The sequence below is a fragment of the Camelina sativa genome, chromosome 5 (genome assembly GCF_030686135.1).
Source record: "Camelina sativa cultivar CO46 ecotype springtype chromosome 5, ASM3068613v1".
Classification (NCBI taxonomy): domain Eukaryota; kingdom Viridiplantae; phylum Streptophyta; class Magnoliopsida; order Brassicales; family Brassicaceae; genus Camelina; species Camelina sativa.
In genome coordinates this window covers 35,978,606-35,998,288 of record NC_141884.1, presented here as the reverse complement: position 1 = coordinate 35,998,288, position 19,683 = coordinate 35,978,606, and the positions used below count along the sequence as shown (strand labels likewise).

Sequence of the window (19,683 nt, the reverse complement as noted above, 5' to 3'; positions counted from 1 at the left end):
ATATTAAAATTATTTGTTCAATAATACTAATTTTTTAATTTTTAACTATATTTAAAATATTTATTTATTAATTAAAACAAATCAAAATGTATAATTATACTAACTAATAGTAAAATAATATGAATTCTGTACCGTAAATTATTTTTCATCAATCAAACATTATTTTGTATCGTTTATTTTATATAAACTGCACTTGTCTCACAAATACATTTGTTCCGCTTATATAGCAGTTGAACCGTAGCGCACTATCAAATTGTTAATCGAGATTTATAAAAAATAAATCAATAATACCAAAAAAAACTATAGACCCGGTTTAATTTAGATCTCCTTGGACCCGCATACGTGTCAGTCGATACGTGACACAAATTTTTTTTTTTGGCAAATCGTCTTCACCGACGAGTTCAGGCTGTCTTCGTCATCGTCTTTTGTTACCAAGCCATCTTTACTTCGTCCTTTCGTCTCTCGTGGCTTCCCTTATTAGACGGCCACTGAGCGACTAAAGTCCGATCAGACGCTTCTACAAGTAATTGACTCCGAGATCAACGATTCTTTTGATGCCGATGATCACGATGTGGTAATATCTCGTCTCTATCTCTTAGTTCCTGGAGAAAAGAAACGAATTTGCGGAGGATTTTGGTGTACTTGAATAGTTATAGTTTTGATTTCTGATAGAGAATTGCAGAAGCAGTGTTGAAAATTTGACAGATTCTCTGTGGTGAGTTTGCTTTACCCAATAAAGAAAGCTATAAGCTTCAATGGAGCTCATGGTTAAATCGAACTGTAGACTTAGTTTATCTATGCCCTTCAGTTCAATACATTTTCCAAATTTGATCATGGTGGTGCTGAAGAATACACATTTTTGTTTGAAGGAATGGTGATAGTAGTGGCTTATCATCACCTATGGAGGCTCTGTTCTTTTTATTCGTTCTGGGTATCTTAGGGAGGTAGCCATGGCTTTTGGTTCTCCTAGGGTGAAGCCAATGACACCAAGGTTGAAGAAACTCCAAGTTCATCATCTCCTCCACATGATGACTCCTCTGAAACTGCATCATCAGAACCAGGTACTCTTCTCTTTAAACACACTAGATTCCATTTACGTTGCTTGTCGCTTATTTGGAACCATCTTAATTGAATTTTGCATTTCTATGGCAAAAGGCTTGTGTTTGTGATAGTACTAAAAGAAGTTACAAGTGGCTTAACTCTTAGCTACAGGCTAGTGTATCTATTCTAGCCAAGGACTGAATGTAACAGATTAAGAGTTTTAAATTGGTTAGGGAGCAGATAGTGAGTTCTGGGCTTTGTAAAGGTGGTCTGAGCATATTGTTCTTGGAGTTGGATTTTCTAGGCTTTGTTGTTAGGGCAGTTGGTTGAGAGTTCTCTCTGTTTGGGTGAATTGGAATAAGAAATAGCAGTTGAATATTTTGTTCTTGTCAGTTTCCCTTGCTTCTCAGGATTCTAGCTGTTCCATGTTTTATATTTATGTTATATGAGTTTTATTGCTTACTCAATTCTTTGATTGCTTGTAGAGTGTGATTTGTATCAAGGTAGTTGGTTTTATGACCCTGGAGGACCTCTGTACACGAACAACTCTTGCCCTGTCCTGAGGCAGACGCAGAAATGCCAGGGAAATGGAAGACCTGACAAGGGATATGCTCCTGAAGGTGTCACAAAACTAAAGCTGCATCTTCCTGATGACTCAGTCTGCCTTTCGGTTAGATTAATCTCTTCAGTTCTCAGTTTCTTCTATGTCTTGTGTGTTCAGTTCTCAGATCCTTAATCGGTGTTCTAGCATTGGACTATGTCAAAAATAAACCTTCATAACTCTTAACTGTCTAACTTTTGATTTTGCATTTTTTTCAATTATCAATATAGTTTGATGCTCTAAAAGCCTTTTTTTATAATGGCCATTATTGCCACGGCCCCTAATAGAAATAAAATCCAAAATCCTTTATTAACATTTAACTTATACACAAAGAGTCTTGGTTGTAAAGACTTTGACTTTAAAATTTTAACTGTAGAGAATTTGGCTGTAGATGCTTTGACTGTAGAAATTTAACTGTTAAAATCTGATTGTTTACCAACAACTTTTAAAGTTGTAGCTGTTATTTTTATTATTATTATAAGTACTAGGTTAGATCCGCGCTACGCTGCAGGATTCTTTTTGTAACTATTTTTAGATATATTGAATTATTAAAAATATTATTTTGTTTTTTAGAATTTGATTAATTATAAAAACTATGGTTTATACAGTGAGATAGAAAATGCACTAATAAATTAAAATAGAGAAATTTCAAAATCAAATCTATGATGGCTTATAAATGTTTACATTTAAATAGTATAATTGATTATATAAATAGTCTAACTAACCCTAATGTATGTTCTGTTTTATTTTATTTTACCTTTTGCGTGGAAGATATATAATTTGTAGTTCGAATATGTGGTGTACTTTTTGTAGTTTTTAAAAATTTAATAACATAATTTTTATATAGTGTTTTTTTTATTGTTAGAAAAATATTATTTGTCAAATTACATAGATATATTTTTACTTTAATCTAGTTTTGTGTATTATTTTAATATTATTATATTTATGTTGAATAGCGTATGGATTAGGTTAATTTTCCAAGTAGTTTTAAAGTTGTAGATGATTAATTAGTTTTCACTAATTTTAAACTATCATATAAAACCTTCAATTGTGGAACTTATATATTTTTCAATTTGTCATTAGTTGGTGTTTGTATATATAAAATGACTATCAATATTAATCTCAAATTTATTTTATTTACTTTGTTGGGGAAGATATATTAGCGTAGCTTGATTTTAAGGTGTACTGTATTATTTTTGTAGGTTTTAAAAAATTTAATCACCTAGATTTTATATTATTTTTGTTGATAGCAAATTTATTTTGGTAGTTTTTTGTTCTCTTTTGGCCTATAAATAATCTTTTAGCATTTTGTTTTCACTATAAAAAAAATAATTTAATTTCTATATAATTTATATATTTGAACCCTGATTTTGCAAAATTTAATTAATTAGAATTATATATAATTTTTTTTATTGCATAAATTATCAAAAACATTCATTACACATAACATACATAACCTAGATTCCATACAATAAAATAACTAATCTTCATAAAATAAGTTTTTTAGTAGAGAATGATCTCGAGGGTTTTGGTTGGAGCATTTCCTGAAAGCCTGAAGGTTTCTTTGATTTTTAAAAAATCTCTTTTTTTGTCTCTTCAATTTGTCCTAGTGTCTCTTCCATCTCCATTAGCTCATTGAGACTTGGTTGCTGCTTCTTATTCTAACGGTTTTTATTCAGCTTTTATTCAACCAAATGCGACTGCTTTTTACAAGTCAGCTAACCTTGCCAAATATGATGTCCTCAGAGAAAGTATAGATAGAATGATCTGTATTTCTCTAACCGTCCTTCCTTCTTCTGAGTTCGCTATAGCTCCCTCTTTTCAAGATCCTTTATAGCCTTAAACACACCCTAAATTCTATCACAGGCACGCTTAACTCCGTAGGGTCCATCCCTACAGCGCGTGCGTCGAAGCAGTCTTTAAATGGCGTAATGGCTTGAATCTTCGATATTCTCATTGTGTGTGTAAAAGTTAAACTCTAAATACAAACATAAATTATTTAGTTTTCCTCTAGACAAAAAAAAAAAAAACATCTCCTTTGTAATTTAGAGTAACACCAATATTAACATTTTTCATGTTTACATGATTTTTTCATTAACATCTTTAAAACAAAAAAAAACTTCAAAGATCAAAACATGAGATTTTGTGCATGAAAATGCTTTACTTTATAATTTGTACACACTAATATATATATGAAATCTTCATGTGGCTGTTATCTTTGAAATCGAACTCCACTATCAAAATTTGAGTTTTGAATACCTTGGCTTTCACTGTAAAAGACTGAGCAAGAGCATTGTATATATCGGGGGTGGAGTACGGTGTAAGGAACCACCGTGCTTAGCTTGGATCCACCCTCAAGCAAATTAGGGCTCAACGATAAAAGGACTCCGCCAACATAGATTGATGTAACGTAGAGCAGATATTCAGAGTTTACGACTTTTAAGTCCGTCATAATCCTCGGACTATTGCTTCCATTGAATGGCGGGATGAGATAGTTAGGGGTGACGATATAGAAATGACCGGTGCCGGTGCCGGAAGAAGGCAAGCAGAGAGAGAAGTAAGAGATGACATCAAACGCTGATGTCACCTGTCTCGGGAACGACGAAGATCCGAGAGAAAGAGCCAGAACTCCGGCGACCGGAGGAGGAAAGCCTTGGAGGATTTTTTCTATCAAACGTTTCTGGATCTGTCGGGGAGCTTCCTTCGATCGAATTCTTCATCACTTCAATCATCGATTTGAGAAGAATTTGATATAGCGGCTAGAACCTCGATCCGGTAAAATTTTCGAGAGAGGGGAAAAAAAGTGACTTGTAAAAAAGATTGATTTTTATTGGAATAGAATGCTTAGTTGTATTAATTGTTATAATTTGATAGGTTAATGATTTTAAATGAGGTGTCAACACCAGCTTGAATGTTGAAGCTGAGGTGTCAACACATGACAGAAACGCATCCTATTTTTATTGTATTGATTAATAATAAATATATATTATGTCAGAAATTAATTTATATAACATTTTAATGACAAAATAAATTTTATTAATGATAAATTAAAATTTTAAAAAATATAAATCAATCAAATATGAAATTTTGTTTGAAAACTAATTAAAAACAAACAACTATAAGAATAATTTTCGGTAACAATACACTTCAACAATAAATTAAAAGATAGTAATAATACAATAGTCAATATAAAATTTTGCTAACAATATTTTGATTTTTCTTTTGTTTTTGGTGATTGATTCTTGATTATACTAGCAAATATCAATAGTGTCTTTTAATTGTTTTGAATGTTTTTTTTTCTATTGAGTAGTTATATGAGTAGTCAAAAATCTATTAACCACTAATCAATGCATTGTTTGAATGTTATTCTCCTATTAATGATGAATTTCATAAACTCGTTTATAGTATTATTAGTGATGATGATGAAAAAATAAAATTTATTATTGAAATGGGTCTTAAAAGAAAGAGAAAAAAATGAGAATAATTAATTTATAAAAATAAAATATGTAAAATATTTATATATACTTTTGAAGAGCTTTTAAATATAAAAGGGTGAGAAAAGCCTAGCCGCCAGAGAGAGAAAAAGGGAGAGTCGCCGGTTCTTGTTTCGCTTCGCCTCTCCGGTCGCCCTTCCGGCGCTGGAGAGGGCTCCGTCTTTTGGTTTCTTTTGTAGCTTCTTTTCTGTCTTCCCCGTCTCCTTGTATTCCTTTCGCTGGCGGTTGGGTGCCTCTCGATGGTGGTGGTTCCGGAGATAGCACGGCGAGTGAAGCGAAGTTTCCGTCGGGTGGTGGCTATTGGTGAGGGTTCTGGTGCGACGTTGGAGGACAGCGTCGAATCTGTGGTCAGATCTGGCGAATCTGGGTTGACGATGTCGCTTACTGGTTCCGGCGGATCTGTCTCTGGTGGTTTGTTGGCTTCGGTGAGCATTGAGAGATGAAGCTTCTCTTCGACGAGCTTCTGCGTCCGGATTTGGGTTCTTATTCAAATCCTTCCTCTCATTCCAGCCACGGCGGAGTATTGTAAGGAGCGGTTTTGTTTATTTCAGTCCGACCAAGGTGTGTGTTCTGTAAATCGACGGAAGTGATGTAGCTCCTCAATCTTGCACTGTGAGGTGATGATATGCTATTCTGTGTTTCCCAATTTTAATCTTAAAAGGCTTAGCATTCTAGTTATTAATTGGGTAGATCGGAGATGCATCTTTTGTCGGTTTTGTCTCGCAACTCTTGGTTGGTTCAGTCGGACGAAATGTCTGTTTTTAGGTTTAAGACTGGAACAGTGAAAGCCGAAGAGACCAAGCTCTTTTGATGATGCGCCTTTGGGTGTTGAAGCTATTGGGACAAGTTCTACATGTCGATCCAGAGGTTCTCATAGCTGGTTTTTGATCTTTTTTCAGTAGGAGTTATTGGCCTTCTTTGTGTTAGTAATTGTTTTCGATTCATTAGGTTAATTTAGGTGGTTTAAGGGATGACTTCACTTCCGAGTTGTGTGGTGTGTTGTCTATCTCGTTGTGGTTTAAAAAATGCAATGGCTCTCGATTAGGTAGCGTTGGATCCGCTAGTGTTCCAGGGTTGTACTTGATCAACCATTGCATTTATTTTGGTCCAAATCTTTAGAGGTGAATGTATTGTGCCTATGATTTGGTTGTAAGATCTTGGTTAATGAAAAGTTGATGTTGAGCAAAAAAAATATATATATATATATATATATATATATATATAAAAGGGTGAGAAAAAGAATGCTTTAAAAATTGTTTTGTTTTAAAGTATGAATTTGACGCTTTAAAAAAAAAAAAAGGAAAACAAGGAAGAGAAAAAAAAAAAGTGACTTTTAAAACTTTAAAAAAATTAAAAGCCAAAAAAGCCTGATTGGCAAAAAAATAACTATCATGACTTTAAAAAATTTTAAAATCTTAAAAGTAGGCTACCAATCAGGGCCAACATTTATTTACAAACCCATAAAAACTGAAATTGAAACTGTAAAAACCTTTCAACTCCCTTCTTCGTTCGTTCATTACGCCGAATCTTCTTCTTCTTCTTCTTTAATCTCCGGTAAATATTTGCTGCCTCTTTCTTCGAAATTGTGAGTTAAAATCCCTTTCTTACTTGATTTACTTGTAATCCTCTTCACCATCTCTAGCTAGGGTTCTTCCTCGTTTTCGTTTCCTCCTCTTTACCATCTCTCGCTCACTCTCGTTTGCTTCGTCTTTCACCTTCTACTCGCCATCAGTAATACGAAATCGGTAACTTAGAGTTCTCGATTTATATACTGCAAAAAAAAATCTTTGGATGTCTCACTGTCATGATCTGTTGTACTTTATTTTGCTTTGGTTTCATTTTTGGGTTGAACTAGTGTTGTTGCTTTAATGTTTGCTTGTGTTAATAGTGATTATAATTTGTAATCTGTTTTTTGGGGGTGTGATTGTGCTTATCAAACCTAGATTTTTTATTGTTTCGTATTTTATTCTGCTTCTTAGTTGGCGGCCTCTCGTAAAAAAAAACCCTAGGGTGAAGATGATGAGTGTTAAAGAAGAAACCTCAGCAAACTCTAAGGAGCTTTTCCTCAAGATTGGTTTGGATGAGGAAACAGCAAGCAACATCCGCAGCAAAACCATTACCTCTGATCTCACTGATATCATCTACGAGGTTCTCTTTTATCACCCCATAAGAAACGCTACTCAACTTGATATATCAAATTGGTCGTCTCTCCAATATTTCTCCTCAAAGTCTACTGACTTCTTAGGTTTTTTGAGCAGGCTGGTGTATCTGATGGATGTGACAGAACTATTGGGAATCTACTTTACTCTGTGAGTTAATCCAAAACCCTAATATAGGTTGTTTGCCAATAATGGTGGTAGAAGCTTACTAATGGTGGCAGTGATGATTTGTTAGGTTGCAACTAGGTTTCCTATAGGTTCTTTTGTGCATCGTTCAAAGTTGATCAAATACATCAAGTCCTCTAAGGTTTGTTTTCATTAGTTTACATGATCTGTTTTTTTCTCTTTTTCATAAAAAAAACAAAAAAAAAAAAACTAAAAGTGTTTTGGTTTTCCTGTGCATTATTATATCTGCAGATTAAGTTACCAGCACAGATGGATGCTGCATTAAAGTATTTTAAAGATGTTGATTCTAATGACTTAAAACTGAATGAATTTGAAGAAGCATGTGGTGTCGGTACGAAAATCTTTCCGATGCAATCATGAGCACTAAGTGTATTTTATTAAGCCAGTGACTACAAATATTCGAAGTTTGATAGTTTCATCTATGTTATTGGAACAGGGGTTGTAGTTTCAGCTGAAGATATTGAGAAAACTGTTAGTGACGTCTTTGAAGAGAAGAAGAAAACAATACTAGAGAACCGTTACCGAGAAGGTTAGTCTTTGGTTTTTACATCATTGTCCAAAATATTATTGTTTCTCTCCTATTTGATGTTTTGTTCTTCTCACAGAACGTGATGCATTTATGCTTTTTTTTTTTGTAGAGCGTAAGCTATTGGGAGATGTCCGGAAAAAGTTGCCATGGGCAGATTTTGAGATTGTATCGGTGAGCACATATTATGTTTTCTTGGTTGGACAAATAAAACCAAAATCGTGGATTTTCACTGATTGAGATTCATGTTTTAATAGAAACTCATAGGTGAAAAGTTGTATGAATTGCTTGGTGACAAGACGGCAGCTGATAATGAGAAACCGGCAAAAAAGAAAGAGAAAAAAGAGAAGTCGACCAAAGCTGCTTCGGAACCATCTGAAGAGGAGCTTAATCCATATTCTATATTCCCTCAGCCAGAGAATAATAAAAGGGTAATAAATCAATCACTTGCCTTGAGTCTTTTTTTTTTCTGATATCTTTTTCTATGAAGGTTGTTTTGTTTGCACACTTTAACAATTGTATTGTCTTTCTAAATACTTCCAAGTAGTCGTTGCATATATGATTTATATGTATTACTTATAAGATATGGAAGATATAAATGAGCATTTTGAATTTTTGGTATTTCTATTGTAACTACATAATATATTATTTTTCATTAGGTTCACACAGAGGTGTCTTTCAGTGACGGCTCTGTTCTCAGATATAGCAATACTAGAGAACTTCTTGATAAGCATTTGAAGGTGACTGGGGGATATGTTTACACCCGCTTCCCCCCTGAACCAAATGGGTATCTTCATATCGGACATGCCAAGGTAAAAATTCTATATATGAGTGAGGTTTTTAAATACTCTCTCTTAAGGATCATAATGTTTTGTGTGTAATCTAAAACAATGTTTTTTTAATTTCAGGCTATGTTTGTAAATTTTGGTCTTGCAAAGGAGCGAGGTGGTTGTTGTTATCTACGGTAGGAGTTCTTAGCTTTTAGCATATGATTGCTTCTTCTTCTATAAACACATTGTTTAGGATTCTTTTTCATGATTTCTCAGGTTTGACGATACAAATCCTGACGCCGAAAGAAGAGAGTATATTTCTCACATTGAAGAAATTGTTAAGTGGATGGGTTGGGAACCCTTCAAGGTATTATCATCATTTTATATGCAACAGTTATATACATAGTAGTTTTTCGTGTTTAGAGTAGTCTCACCCTAACGGTTAGGGCCTAACCTTTATTTTTTCTTGTAGATTACATACACAAGTGATTATTTCCAGAAGATGTATGAGTTGGCAGTGAAGTTGATCGAGAGAGGACACGCATATGTTGATCACCAGGTTGAACAGAACTAAGTTTAAGCTGATAGTGGATTCGTCAGTATGCGCAGAACCGATTCCTAATAGTATATGGTTTTTGTTATCTCAGACTGGAGAAGAGATCAAAGAGTACAGGGCGAAGAAAATGAACAGCCCTTGGAGGGAGAGGCCTATCTCAGAATCTTTGAAACTTTTTGAAGAAATGAAATGTGGAAAGATTGAAGAAGGGAAGGCAACGCTAAGAATGGAAATGGATATGCAGAATGATAATTATAATATGTATGACCTTATTGCATATCGTATAAAGGTAAGTTGCATAATCAAGATTTTCATGTTTCTCTTTTGGTGAGTTGATTAATTTGACGTGTTCATTTTTGTTTGTTTGTTTGTTTGTAGGTTACGCCTCATCCTCGTACAGGTAACAAATGGTGTATCTACCCAAGCTATGATTATGCGCATTGCATTGTTGATTCTCTTGAGAACATAACACATTCGGTTAGTCTTAGATTTTTGTTAATATATGTATATCTCTGACATACAATATTCTTATGTGTGTATTGTATATGTTATATGTAGCTCTGTACGCTCGAATTTGAAACTCGACGTGCTTCTTACTACTGGCTATTACATTCTCTGGGACTCTACATGCCTCATGTGTGGGAATATTCACGGTTGAATATAAGAAACAATGTGATGTCAAAGCGTAAGGTTGGTCACAAAACTGGAACCTAACCATGCATTAACAGTTATGAAAGTCTTTTTATTTTTTTTCCTAGAGAATAATGATTCTGATTATATCATTTTGTTTCTTTTGTTGTAGTTGATTTACCTTGTTGAAAACAATCATGTCGATGGTTGGGATGATCCGCGTCTGATGACACTTGCTGGTTTGAGACGGAGGGGTGTGACTCCGACCACGATCAATGCTTTTATACGGGAAATTGGCATTACTAGAAGGTTCATTTCTGTTGTTAGCTGTTTTGGTTCACTAGAAATATTTTAATTATTTTTTTTGCTAATAAAAACCTTCAATTGTATATACTGCAGTGATGGTTGCATGATAAATGTGGATCGTCTTGAGTTTCATATTAGAACGGAGTTGGAAAAAACCGCTCCCCGAGCCATGGTGGTGGTTGATCCTTTTAAAGTGGTCATCACCAATATGGAATCAGATAAGGTCATAGAGCTTGATGCACAAAGGTGGTACGATGGTCGAAGTGACGACCCCTCGGTCTTTTACAAGGTGAGAACTCTGTTTTTAAGGACTTTTTTTATTTTTTATCTATGCATAATGTGAAATGCCTTAGGTTTTGGTTTTTGATATAGGTTCCTTTCTCTAGAGTTGTATACATTGACCGAGATGATTTCCGACTGGAGGATTCAGAAGATTACTATGGGCTTGCCCCTGGTAAATCAGTTCTACTAAGGTAAATGCAATGCTACACATAGACACATGAAGCTTTTTTAAGTTACAAATAATAATAACAATAATATTGGTTCATGTTTTGCAGATATGGTTACCCTATCAAATGCACTGATGTTGTTTATGCTGTAGACAATGAAACTATTGTTGAGATCCACGTAGAGTATCATCCTGTAAAGACGACGTATCATCCTGAAATGCCGAAGAAGAAACTAAAGGTTCTTTTAACAAACACTAGAACTTTTACCTTTGCTAAAAGTCCTCTTTTGGATTGGTCTTTATGTTTTGAGTTTTCTTTGGCAGAGTTTACATTGGGTCGCTGAACCCTCCCCTGGAGTAGAGCCATCGAAGGTCGAACTTCGGCTTTTCGATAAACTTTTTAATTCAGAGGTACGCCATTTTCTCTGTTTTTTTTTCGTTTTCCTTGTTTTATGGATAATTTAGCCAAGACTTGTCACCGTTTCCTGTCGTAAACAAATAACAGAACCCAGCAGAACTAGAGAATTGGCTCGACGACATCAACACAAACTCAATAAAGGTAGTTTCAAATGCTTTTGCTGTACCAGCCCTTAAAGAAGCTGTGCTTGGGGACATATTCCAGTTCGAGAGGAAAGGTATATATTTAAACATCAAAACATCTCCCAAGTGTTTGTTTCTTTTTTCGTTTATTGAAAATCAAGAGCTAGAGATGAAATATTTGAGTTTCTTAACAGGTTATTTTGCGGTTGACAAAGATTCTAACCCCGACAAGCTAGTGTTCAACCGGACAGCCAAATGGAAAGAGATCCCCGGTAAAGCTAGCAAGTGATAACACTCAGGCCCCTTCTAGATCGAGGACAAACGAATTAAATAAAAAAATAATGGACATCAGTTTTTTAGCGTATTTGTTACATATTAATGATTACCAAATTTATTGATTACATACTTAAAATTTGTTGTTTATACAATGTTTTAATACAAGTTTTCAAAGGAAATATTAAGGAAGAGGTCTTGATAGTTGATAATATAGTTATACTATATTTGGCTTGATACACACGGAATGCAACAACTGTTGTTGCCTTTGTTTTTTTTTTTTAATTCATATCTTCAATGCATGTTGAGAGTTTGTAAAAGTCTTTAGTCAAAAAATTTAGCTCGTCAACATTACGAACCATAACCATTGGATCTTCTCTCTCTATCTGCTATAGTGTGATGTTGATACTTACTGTCCTACAAAGTGGCCGAAAGCTTTATGGTAGAGAGACTAAAGAGAGTTTAGTCTTTTCACGCATGTGATTTTGATTGAGTCGAAAAACTGAAAGTGATTGTTGTATACAACTTTTTTTAAAACCTCCGTCGACATCATTCAATCTTATTTTCTACCTCTACATTGCTCAAAAGTTTAATAATAATTGGTTCGACGAATGTGGAATTTATGGTGTATGAATATTCTATAGAGGACCATGGAGGCACATGGAAATATTACTGATTTAGGAAGGAATAAGGTGCCCTTTGCCATTGGGGTTTAAGGATAATGCTGCTGACGTTATTGTACTCCTTTCACTAGGCCTGATTCTATGCTCTCTACATGTGTTTCAGTGCAGAAGTGCATATGGCATCACTTATCTTTTTTATATTTGTTAGTCTTCCTTTTTTTTTTTTTTTTTTTTTGAAATTAGACAGTATAATTTTTTTTTTCCAATGATCAGGATAACAAGACGCAAACCCCCAAATTATCGGTTCGATACGAAATTTACATATGATAAGAAATAAACTTACTAGCTAGATTACTTCTCGTGTGGTGCACATAAAATCGTTTGAATAGTTAATTTCATAGAAATGTAAAATGGTCAATCGTGTTGATCTTTGTACAGTTGATAGAATTGATCACAAACGCACGTGCCAATACACAGTCGACATGTGAGAATGGGATACGAGGTTACGTCACTATTTACCGGAACATGATAATTTTTTCATGTCTTAGGTTTGACTAAAATATGATTTTGAATAGTTTATGGAAGTGAGGATTTAACTTGTTTGAAAGAATGTGAACTAGATGAAACACGGAACAAGAAAATGAGTATGTTTATGCGTTATACGTGTAACGAGTGGTTGTAGCTAGGATTTGGTGCCAAAATAACACTGTTTGCTTTAAGAGATGGTCATACTCATAAGTCATAACTTTTGTTGTGTAACTTGTAAATGTCTTGTTTCATGAACCAAACCAGCTGGTCTTGTTTTTTTACGTTGGTGTCTCTTCTCAAACAACCACCTTGACTTTTCACTTTCGACTCTCTAATAGTCTTTCCATACTAACCTACCTAACCATACCAACATTTAGTATACCGCTCTACTTCATCATAATTTGTTTTTCTTATCCAAAACGTATTGAAATTAAATTCAGCTTCTTTTAAACAAATTATGGGCGGGGTCGGCTAACATATTTTTTTTGAAGTAAAGTAAACTGAAGGTGGACAGAGGATAGTAAGTTGGAAAAATGTGAGTTTCTGGGATTAAAAGTCTAGTTATAGAGCTTTTTTGTTTGTTTGTTTGTAACATAGTAAATATAGAGCAGTTAAAATAAAATAAAATTATAAGATGCAAATGATTTGGCCTCGTGAATTATTTTCTTGTAAAACTTAAACATCTACTCCCTCCGTTCTAATTTAGTTGTCGTTCTAGGATTTAATTTTTGTTTCATATTAGTTGTCGTTTTAGATTTTCAATGCAGATGTTTGATGAATATTTCAATCTTATCCCTGTTGTTTTAAAGTTTCAACCAATGAAAAAATTATAAAATATATTAATGAAGGGCAAAACATAAAATTTAATAGTTTCCTTAATTTGTATGCAAAAACCTTAAACGACAGTTAAACTAGAACGGAAGGAGTATTATAACTAATATTTATTCGTAATTAATGAATATTTGACCTATACAGTACTGTTTCTTTTCAAATTGGGTCCATTTTACTCATGTCTTTTCTAAAAAGCTATTGGCGTTTATCGACCAGGTTTAGATATTTATCATACGCGAGATAATGATCAGTATGATTGGTAAATTTGAAGTAATTTAGGCTCAGAGCGGTGATTAATATCTGGATTCAATAATACAGTAATATATATATATATATATATTTACTTTATGTACTTTCTGAATTACTAAATATTTACGTGGAAAGATTCGTTTATTATTCGAAAGAGTAACATGAGATATATGAAGTAGCATTTACATACAAAGTGAGTGTGATCTTTCGTTCATGACCTCTCAAAAGTGCATCAATGTTTGTTCCAACTTTTTAGTGTGGTACCTTTGGGTTCAAATCATTGTGGAGTTTCCATGTACTTCTGAAAGGCTTTTTGAAGTGTCCTCCAATAATTCGATCCCATCAACAAGACTTCTCCAAAGCCACCTTTCTCTATCGTTGTAGTTGAAGCTCTTTTGGGATAATAACAATAATAAAATAATTGATATATGGGACCTTTCTTCTCTATCATCTTAAATAAAAAGCATAAGGCATTGAGAATCAACAAATTTACAGAGAGCGCAATCCATATCTATAATCTATGATTCGTTGATTCCACACAAAAAAAAAAAAAAAAGATTTATGTCAATCAAAGCCAACTCTCCTGTTATATCGTCAACGTTCTTCCTGAAGGATCACATCAAATATTGGTGAAGAGACAAATGATTATGTCTCTATCCCCATCGTTAAGTTCTTTCCACCTGTTTAGGTGATCCTCTCTCACTAAACTACATATCTCACAAAGGATTCAAGACTAGGGACTACCTTTTCCTATTTACCCCAACCTTAGTCATTTTTTTTTCATCTGAATTATATATCCATTATATTATACAAAACTGGAATACATGAAAGAATACTGTTTTGATACACAACACCGACAAAAGTCGAAACCGTTTCAAAAACTAAGCCGGCGAAAACATAAATAAACGAAGCCCAAAAAGGAAACAAACTAATATTATAAATACTTATCAAAAGACTTTGATCATATACTAAAATGACAAATAGTATATAATAAGTATTTGAATACTCGCAACAAAGTTATAAAAAAACACACTAATTTAACACACTTTAATCCTCGACCCGGGAAGAATATGGGTTAAGGTTAAGAACTTCTTGTTTACTAAAGAAAATTAAAAACTAGTATAGTACTCTCCATAATAAATAAAGCCATTTGGTGGTGGACTCCACCCTCTCATCTCTTGACGACTTAATTATACTCCCTAAACTGCCAAATGTCATCTATGTTCCACATGGGATCCTGTGTGACATCCTCGTACGCTGAATAACCATCCGCCACATGGCATTGCATTGAGATGTCCGAGTTTCTCATGTAATCCTCCATGCCAGGGACATATCCTCCCAATTCTTGATCATTGCCTTCATGGAAACACATCGAACCATCGACGATGTTGGTGTTGTTATGATCCATTAAGTGTGGCACTGTCCATGTTGAAGTACTAGAACCGTCCATGTTGCTGAAACTTAGGTTCTGACTCGAGAATTCTGTATCTTTTTGTATACTCATCATGGAGTCTTGAGATTGAGAAGGAACAAGAAGAGAGTTGTTGTTGTTGTTGTTTTGGGGACAACAATAAGTAGTAGTGGATGAGTTCTGCTCCATCTTCTCGATTAATCTTGGGACCCAAAAACTACGAACAGCGTCAAAGAACTTGTCGCTGTTAGATTCGATGTTGAGTTGACGAGCTTGTTTTTGAACTCTTGTTCTCCAATAGTTCTTGATCTCGTTGTCCGTTCTTCCCGGTAAGTACTGTGCAATCTTGGACCACCTTAGGATACATATATTCGTTTAGAAATAAAATAAAAAACCAAAGAAACAAAAGACTCATTGAGATGAGAGTTGAGGGTGGCTCACTCACCTATTACCCCATTTAGAGTGAAGCTCAAGGATCAAAAGCTGTTCTTGAGGAGTTAGATTCCCTCTTCTGATGTCTGGTTTCAAGTAGTTTAACCATCTCAATCTACAACTTTTTCCGGTTCTCTTTAGCCCTGCTTTTTCAAAGATAGTGATTATAGTAAATCGAGAGAATCTAATAGTATTACCAAATCAATATCATGTTTTTGATTTATTACCAGCACATTTGGCGACGTGATTCCAACGACCTTCACCGTTGTGGAGAATGTAATTTGTGAGAAGAGTGTCTTCTTCAAGAGTCCAAGGCCCTCTTCTTAGCTCTACCTCTTCACTTTCTTTAATGAAGCTCTTCTTCTTCGTTGATTTTTCCATATCCTTAATTACCTTTCAATCTCTTCACTAATGCTTCTCTACTTTGTTTTGTGGGTTTTCGTATCTTTTAAGCTCTCTTATGCATGCATGACTGTATACATAGAGAGAGATAGGAAGACTTTTAGTGCTTTGAGAGGTGAAAGTGAATCCGCAGCTTCTTGGGAATATATAGAGAGACTCGTGGTATTGGAAAATGTTCTTACTTTAGCCATCAGCTTGCTTTTTTCCAATAAAAATTAGTTGTCACACGTTTCCAAATTTAATTAAAATTCTTACTTAATTGGCTTCTCATTCTTCTAACTCATTAAAGTACATATACATTTATTAATTGAGTATGGTTATCTTTATATACATGCAAGAAAGCAAAACTAATTCTAGCAGAAAAATTCCACGGATTTTCTAAATGAAATTTTGATGGTTTTAACTTTGTGAGAATTTTTTGACGGATTTTCCAGCTAATTTTTTAGACTCATTCATTATTCGTTAAAAATTTATTGAAAATTTTAAATATGTACATATTCAAAAAAAGTTATTTATAACACTTAAATATAAGAATGCAAACAGGGATAACAATTAAAAAAAAACTAATATTATGTGAAGTAGAAATCATAACAAATAAATAAATAAAATTATATCTATTAAAATTTAGGTCGGTTCGTAAACCGATAGCAAATTCCTTGCTTTCAAAACTTTTAATGTCGGTTTACATTGTGACATTATTAAACCGACGTGTCCCAGCGTTTAGATAAATAATCTGCGATAGAGAAAGGGAATTTTATGAGAAATGCCATTTTCAAAACTAAAGTTGTGGAAAATGTCACTTTTTTGTTTTCTCTTTAGAAATGCCACTTTTTTGTTTTATGCCATAGAAGTAAAATATATTTTTACCCATTAATTACAAGAAGAAAAATAAATAAAAAAAATTGTGCAACCAAGTTTTTTCCACCCTTCATGTATGCAGATGCCTCTGGTGGACCAAAATCAATGCTTGGACAGGTTTTTGTCTACCACGTTTTTGTCCACCGACTTTCTTAGTGGACTAGATCCGCTTGGTGATAACAGTTGTCCTTCAAACAAAAAATTGGTCTATCCCATTAGGTCTGTCCACACTAATCGTAGAATCGACAAGCAAATTCTACTGATAGACAAATATCGGTAGACTAAATTTGAATCATCTCTTCTAAATCTGGTCTATAAAGTAATGTCCACCACGTTTTTGTCCACCGGTTTTTCTTAGTGGACCATATCCGCTTGATGACAACACTTGTCCTTCGATAACAAAAAATTGGTCCACCTCTGTAGGTCTGCCCACACTAATCGTATAATCGACAAGCGGAGTCCACTGATAGACAAATATCGGTAAACCAGATCCGAATCCTCTCTTCTAAATCTGGTCTATTAAGTAATACCTAGTTTGATTTCCAATGATGGCTTCTTGGATTCCAACACTTGTGTCCACCACCTGAGCCGCAAATCTGAGTAGTAGAGAACAAAAAAATAAGCAGATTTGAAAATTAATATCTTCAAATAGAGAAAGAGAAAAGAAGGGAAAGAAAGAAAACAGAGATAAGAAAGAAAGAAAGAAAACAGAGATAAGAAAGAAAGAAAAAAAACAAAGAAGAAATATATATCATGTGTAGTGATTTATTTGTTGTTGAAGAAAGAAAGAAAGAAAGATGAGATAAGAAAAGAGAGAGATGAGAGATGAGCGATGAGAGATCGAGAGAGAAAAGAGGAGAAAGAAAATAGGGGGCATTTTTGTCATTTTAAATAGATGAAAGTGGATCCTATGACATTTTAAAAGAGGTTTTAAGGAAAATGGCATTAGAGAGAAACAATGTTATTGTTCATGGTATTATCGGCAAAAATCACACATATTAATAAGATAATAAATCAAAAAACATGTTTGAAATCAATTTGCTATAGCAAAATATTTCATTACCATTTTCTTAATTAAGTTCGTGTCTCTGCTCTCGTCTAGTGCAGTTTTCTCTACAAATACATTTCCGAGCTATCACAAATTCAAAAGCCAACAAGAAAAAAAATGCAAATTAAATATCTATACAGTATTTGGATTAGTCGAATCCTGCGATAAACCCTGGTCCAGGAATATAATTTATAAGAAGCATATAATATATCTATACAGTTTCATTAACTTTTTTTTTTTTTTTTTCTGTGTAACGATGAAACAGAAATGGAATTTTGGTGACACAACTATATTATATAGATTAGATGTTCACGTGTAAAGAATATGGAACATAATTTTGGATGACGAAAGTACGATTTAGATTCTCAAATAAATTAATTAACTATACAGAAAAATAAGTTTGCAATACTATTCTATGCCAAATAACTCATATCTACTTCTATAATTGTCTTTACCCCAACTTTGCCTTTATACTACTTTCATATTTGATATAATGTTGCTAGGACATAACATAATTATTGAGTGTATAGGAAGAATCATACAGATCCTTATTCGAGCCAAACAAAATATTACAAAAAACCTAATAAATCATTGTCCTAGAAATTATTGATTAAATAAAAATTGTATGGAAACAAACAAAAAAATTTGGAACAAACACCCCAAATGCTTAACCTAAACTAGAAGTCTAGTTAGTGGTCATGATTCATGAATTACTGTACGTCGATGCGTCACTATCCCACACATATATAAATGTATGTATATAAATATTGTGGATCTTTACGAGTTAGTCCATTATATTCTATGATTGTGGACACATTAGTTTTACATAGCATTTTAGAATTATATAAATTGAAAATTTGATGTAAATGGTAAAAGCTAGAAGACAGCTATTTCTTTTAACGACAAATTTTAGAAGCCAGCTAATTATGCTGACTTCGTATTAGCATATATCCTTTTTCAAACTTTGAATATTCAAAGAGTCTTCCTAAATTCGGTTTTCATTACCTCATAATTGTATTATATACTATATATGTTAAACAAATACTAATTTTGGAAAAATAAGCAAGGGTCGTGTCGCTTTGGTCTACCGGGCAAGTCAAAAATTGTCTATGTGCATGTATTCTAAAACTTATGCTTGCTAATATACTCTCGTTAACTGTTCAACCCAAAAGAATTTGTAAATAAAGCCTAAAGACCAGGACTAAAGAAAAATAAAGTCGATTTTGACATTTGTGTCTTCATTATCATCTTATTAAACAATCAGCAAAACGACAATTTAATAATTTGTTAGTATATGATGATATATTAGCTAGTAAGGATCGACTCTAGCCGATTCTTAAGTCGGTAAAGTTTATATTCAAAGCACCAACATTACGATGATTGCAACAGTCTATCAAAGCGTTACAAATTATGCTATTAGGTTGATCTTGAGACCAAGTTCTTTTTTTGTTATACAAGTTTCTTGCTAAAGTAAGATTAGAGTCAATACAAGTTAAACACTTAAACCTAAAGATAAGTTTGGGACACAAAAAGAACGAGCGTGTGTGACAAGTTTACATATCCTTTCCAAAAATATCCATTTCGCTATCTTAAGTTTCCTTTTTGGTACAGCATAAGCATTAAAACAAGAGGATCAAATCATTAATATCCCATTCCGTGGATAAATTCTCACAAATCAATAGTCTGCTTTTGCTTCATAAACAAGTTGCTGACTTTGTAATAATGCATTTAGAGATAGACGGAGAGAGATAAGTAAGTACCCAACTTGATG

At 33.6% G+C, this 19,683-nt stretch overlaps 2 protein-coding genes across 4 annotated transcripts; one reads left to right on the top strand and one right to left on the bottom strand.

Moving 5' to 3' along the window:
* The first annotated feature begins 347 nt into the window (after positions 1-347).
* LOC104787869 (glutamine--tRNA ligase, cytoplasmic-like) lies at positions 348-11,718 on the top strand. Of its 3 annotated transcripts, XM_087451137.1 has the most exons (24): positions 349-574; positions 870-1,061; positions 1,527-1,711; positions 7,116-7,284; positions 7,395-7,445; positions 7,531-7,602; positions 7,713-7,812; positions 7,918-8,010; positions 8,120-8,181; positions 8,265-8,438; positions 8,667-8,819; positions 8,916-8,971; positions 9,054-9,144; positions 9,250-9,336; positions 9,425-9,622; positions 9,712-9,810; positions 9,892-10,023; positions 10,136-10,272; positions 10,363-10,558; positions 10,642-10,742; positions 10,827-10,956; positions 11,042-11,128; positions 11,223-11,352; positions 11,452-11,718. In XM_087451137.1, the coding sequence occupies exons 3-24, from the start codon at positions 1,692-1,694 to the stop codon at positions 11,544-11,546; spliced, it is 2,433 nt and encodes an 810-aa protein (XP_087307263.1). In that variant the 5' UTR covers positions 349-574; positions 870-1,061; positions 1,527-1,691; the 3' UTR covers positions 11,547-11,718. The 3 variants fall into 3 exon arrangements, 2 of the variants coding, with proteins under 2 accessions (XP_087307263.1, XP_019100953.2); XM_019245408.2 differs by lacking the exons at positions 349-574; positions 870-1,061; positions 1,527-1,711 and adding an exon at positions 6,612-6,881; XR_768053.3 differs by lacking the exons at positions 7,116-7,284; positions 7,395-7,445; positions 7,531-7,602; ... (16 more) ...; positions 11,223-11,352; positions 11,452-11,718 and having other exon boundaries at positions 348-715; positions 1,527-1,887.
* A 2,960-nt stretch (positions 11,719-14,678) lies between these two features.
* Positions 14,679-16,279, bottom strand: LOC104787868 (transcription factor MYB62-like). Its single transcript, XM_010513518.2, has 3 exons — positions 15,832-16,279; positions 15,618-15,747; positions 14,679-15,527 (listed from the first exon to the last, which is right to left on the bottom strand). Exons 1-3 carry the CDS (start codon positions 15,983-15,985, stop codon positions 14,948-14,950), a joined length of 864 nt encoding a protein of 287 aa, XP_010511820.1. The 5' UTR covers positions 15,986-16,279; the 3' UTR covers positions 14,679-14,947.
* Between the last annotated feature and the right edge of the window lie 3,404 nt (positions 16,280-19,683).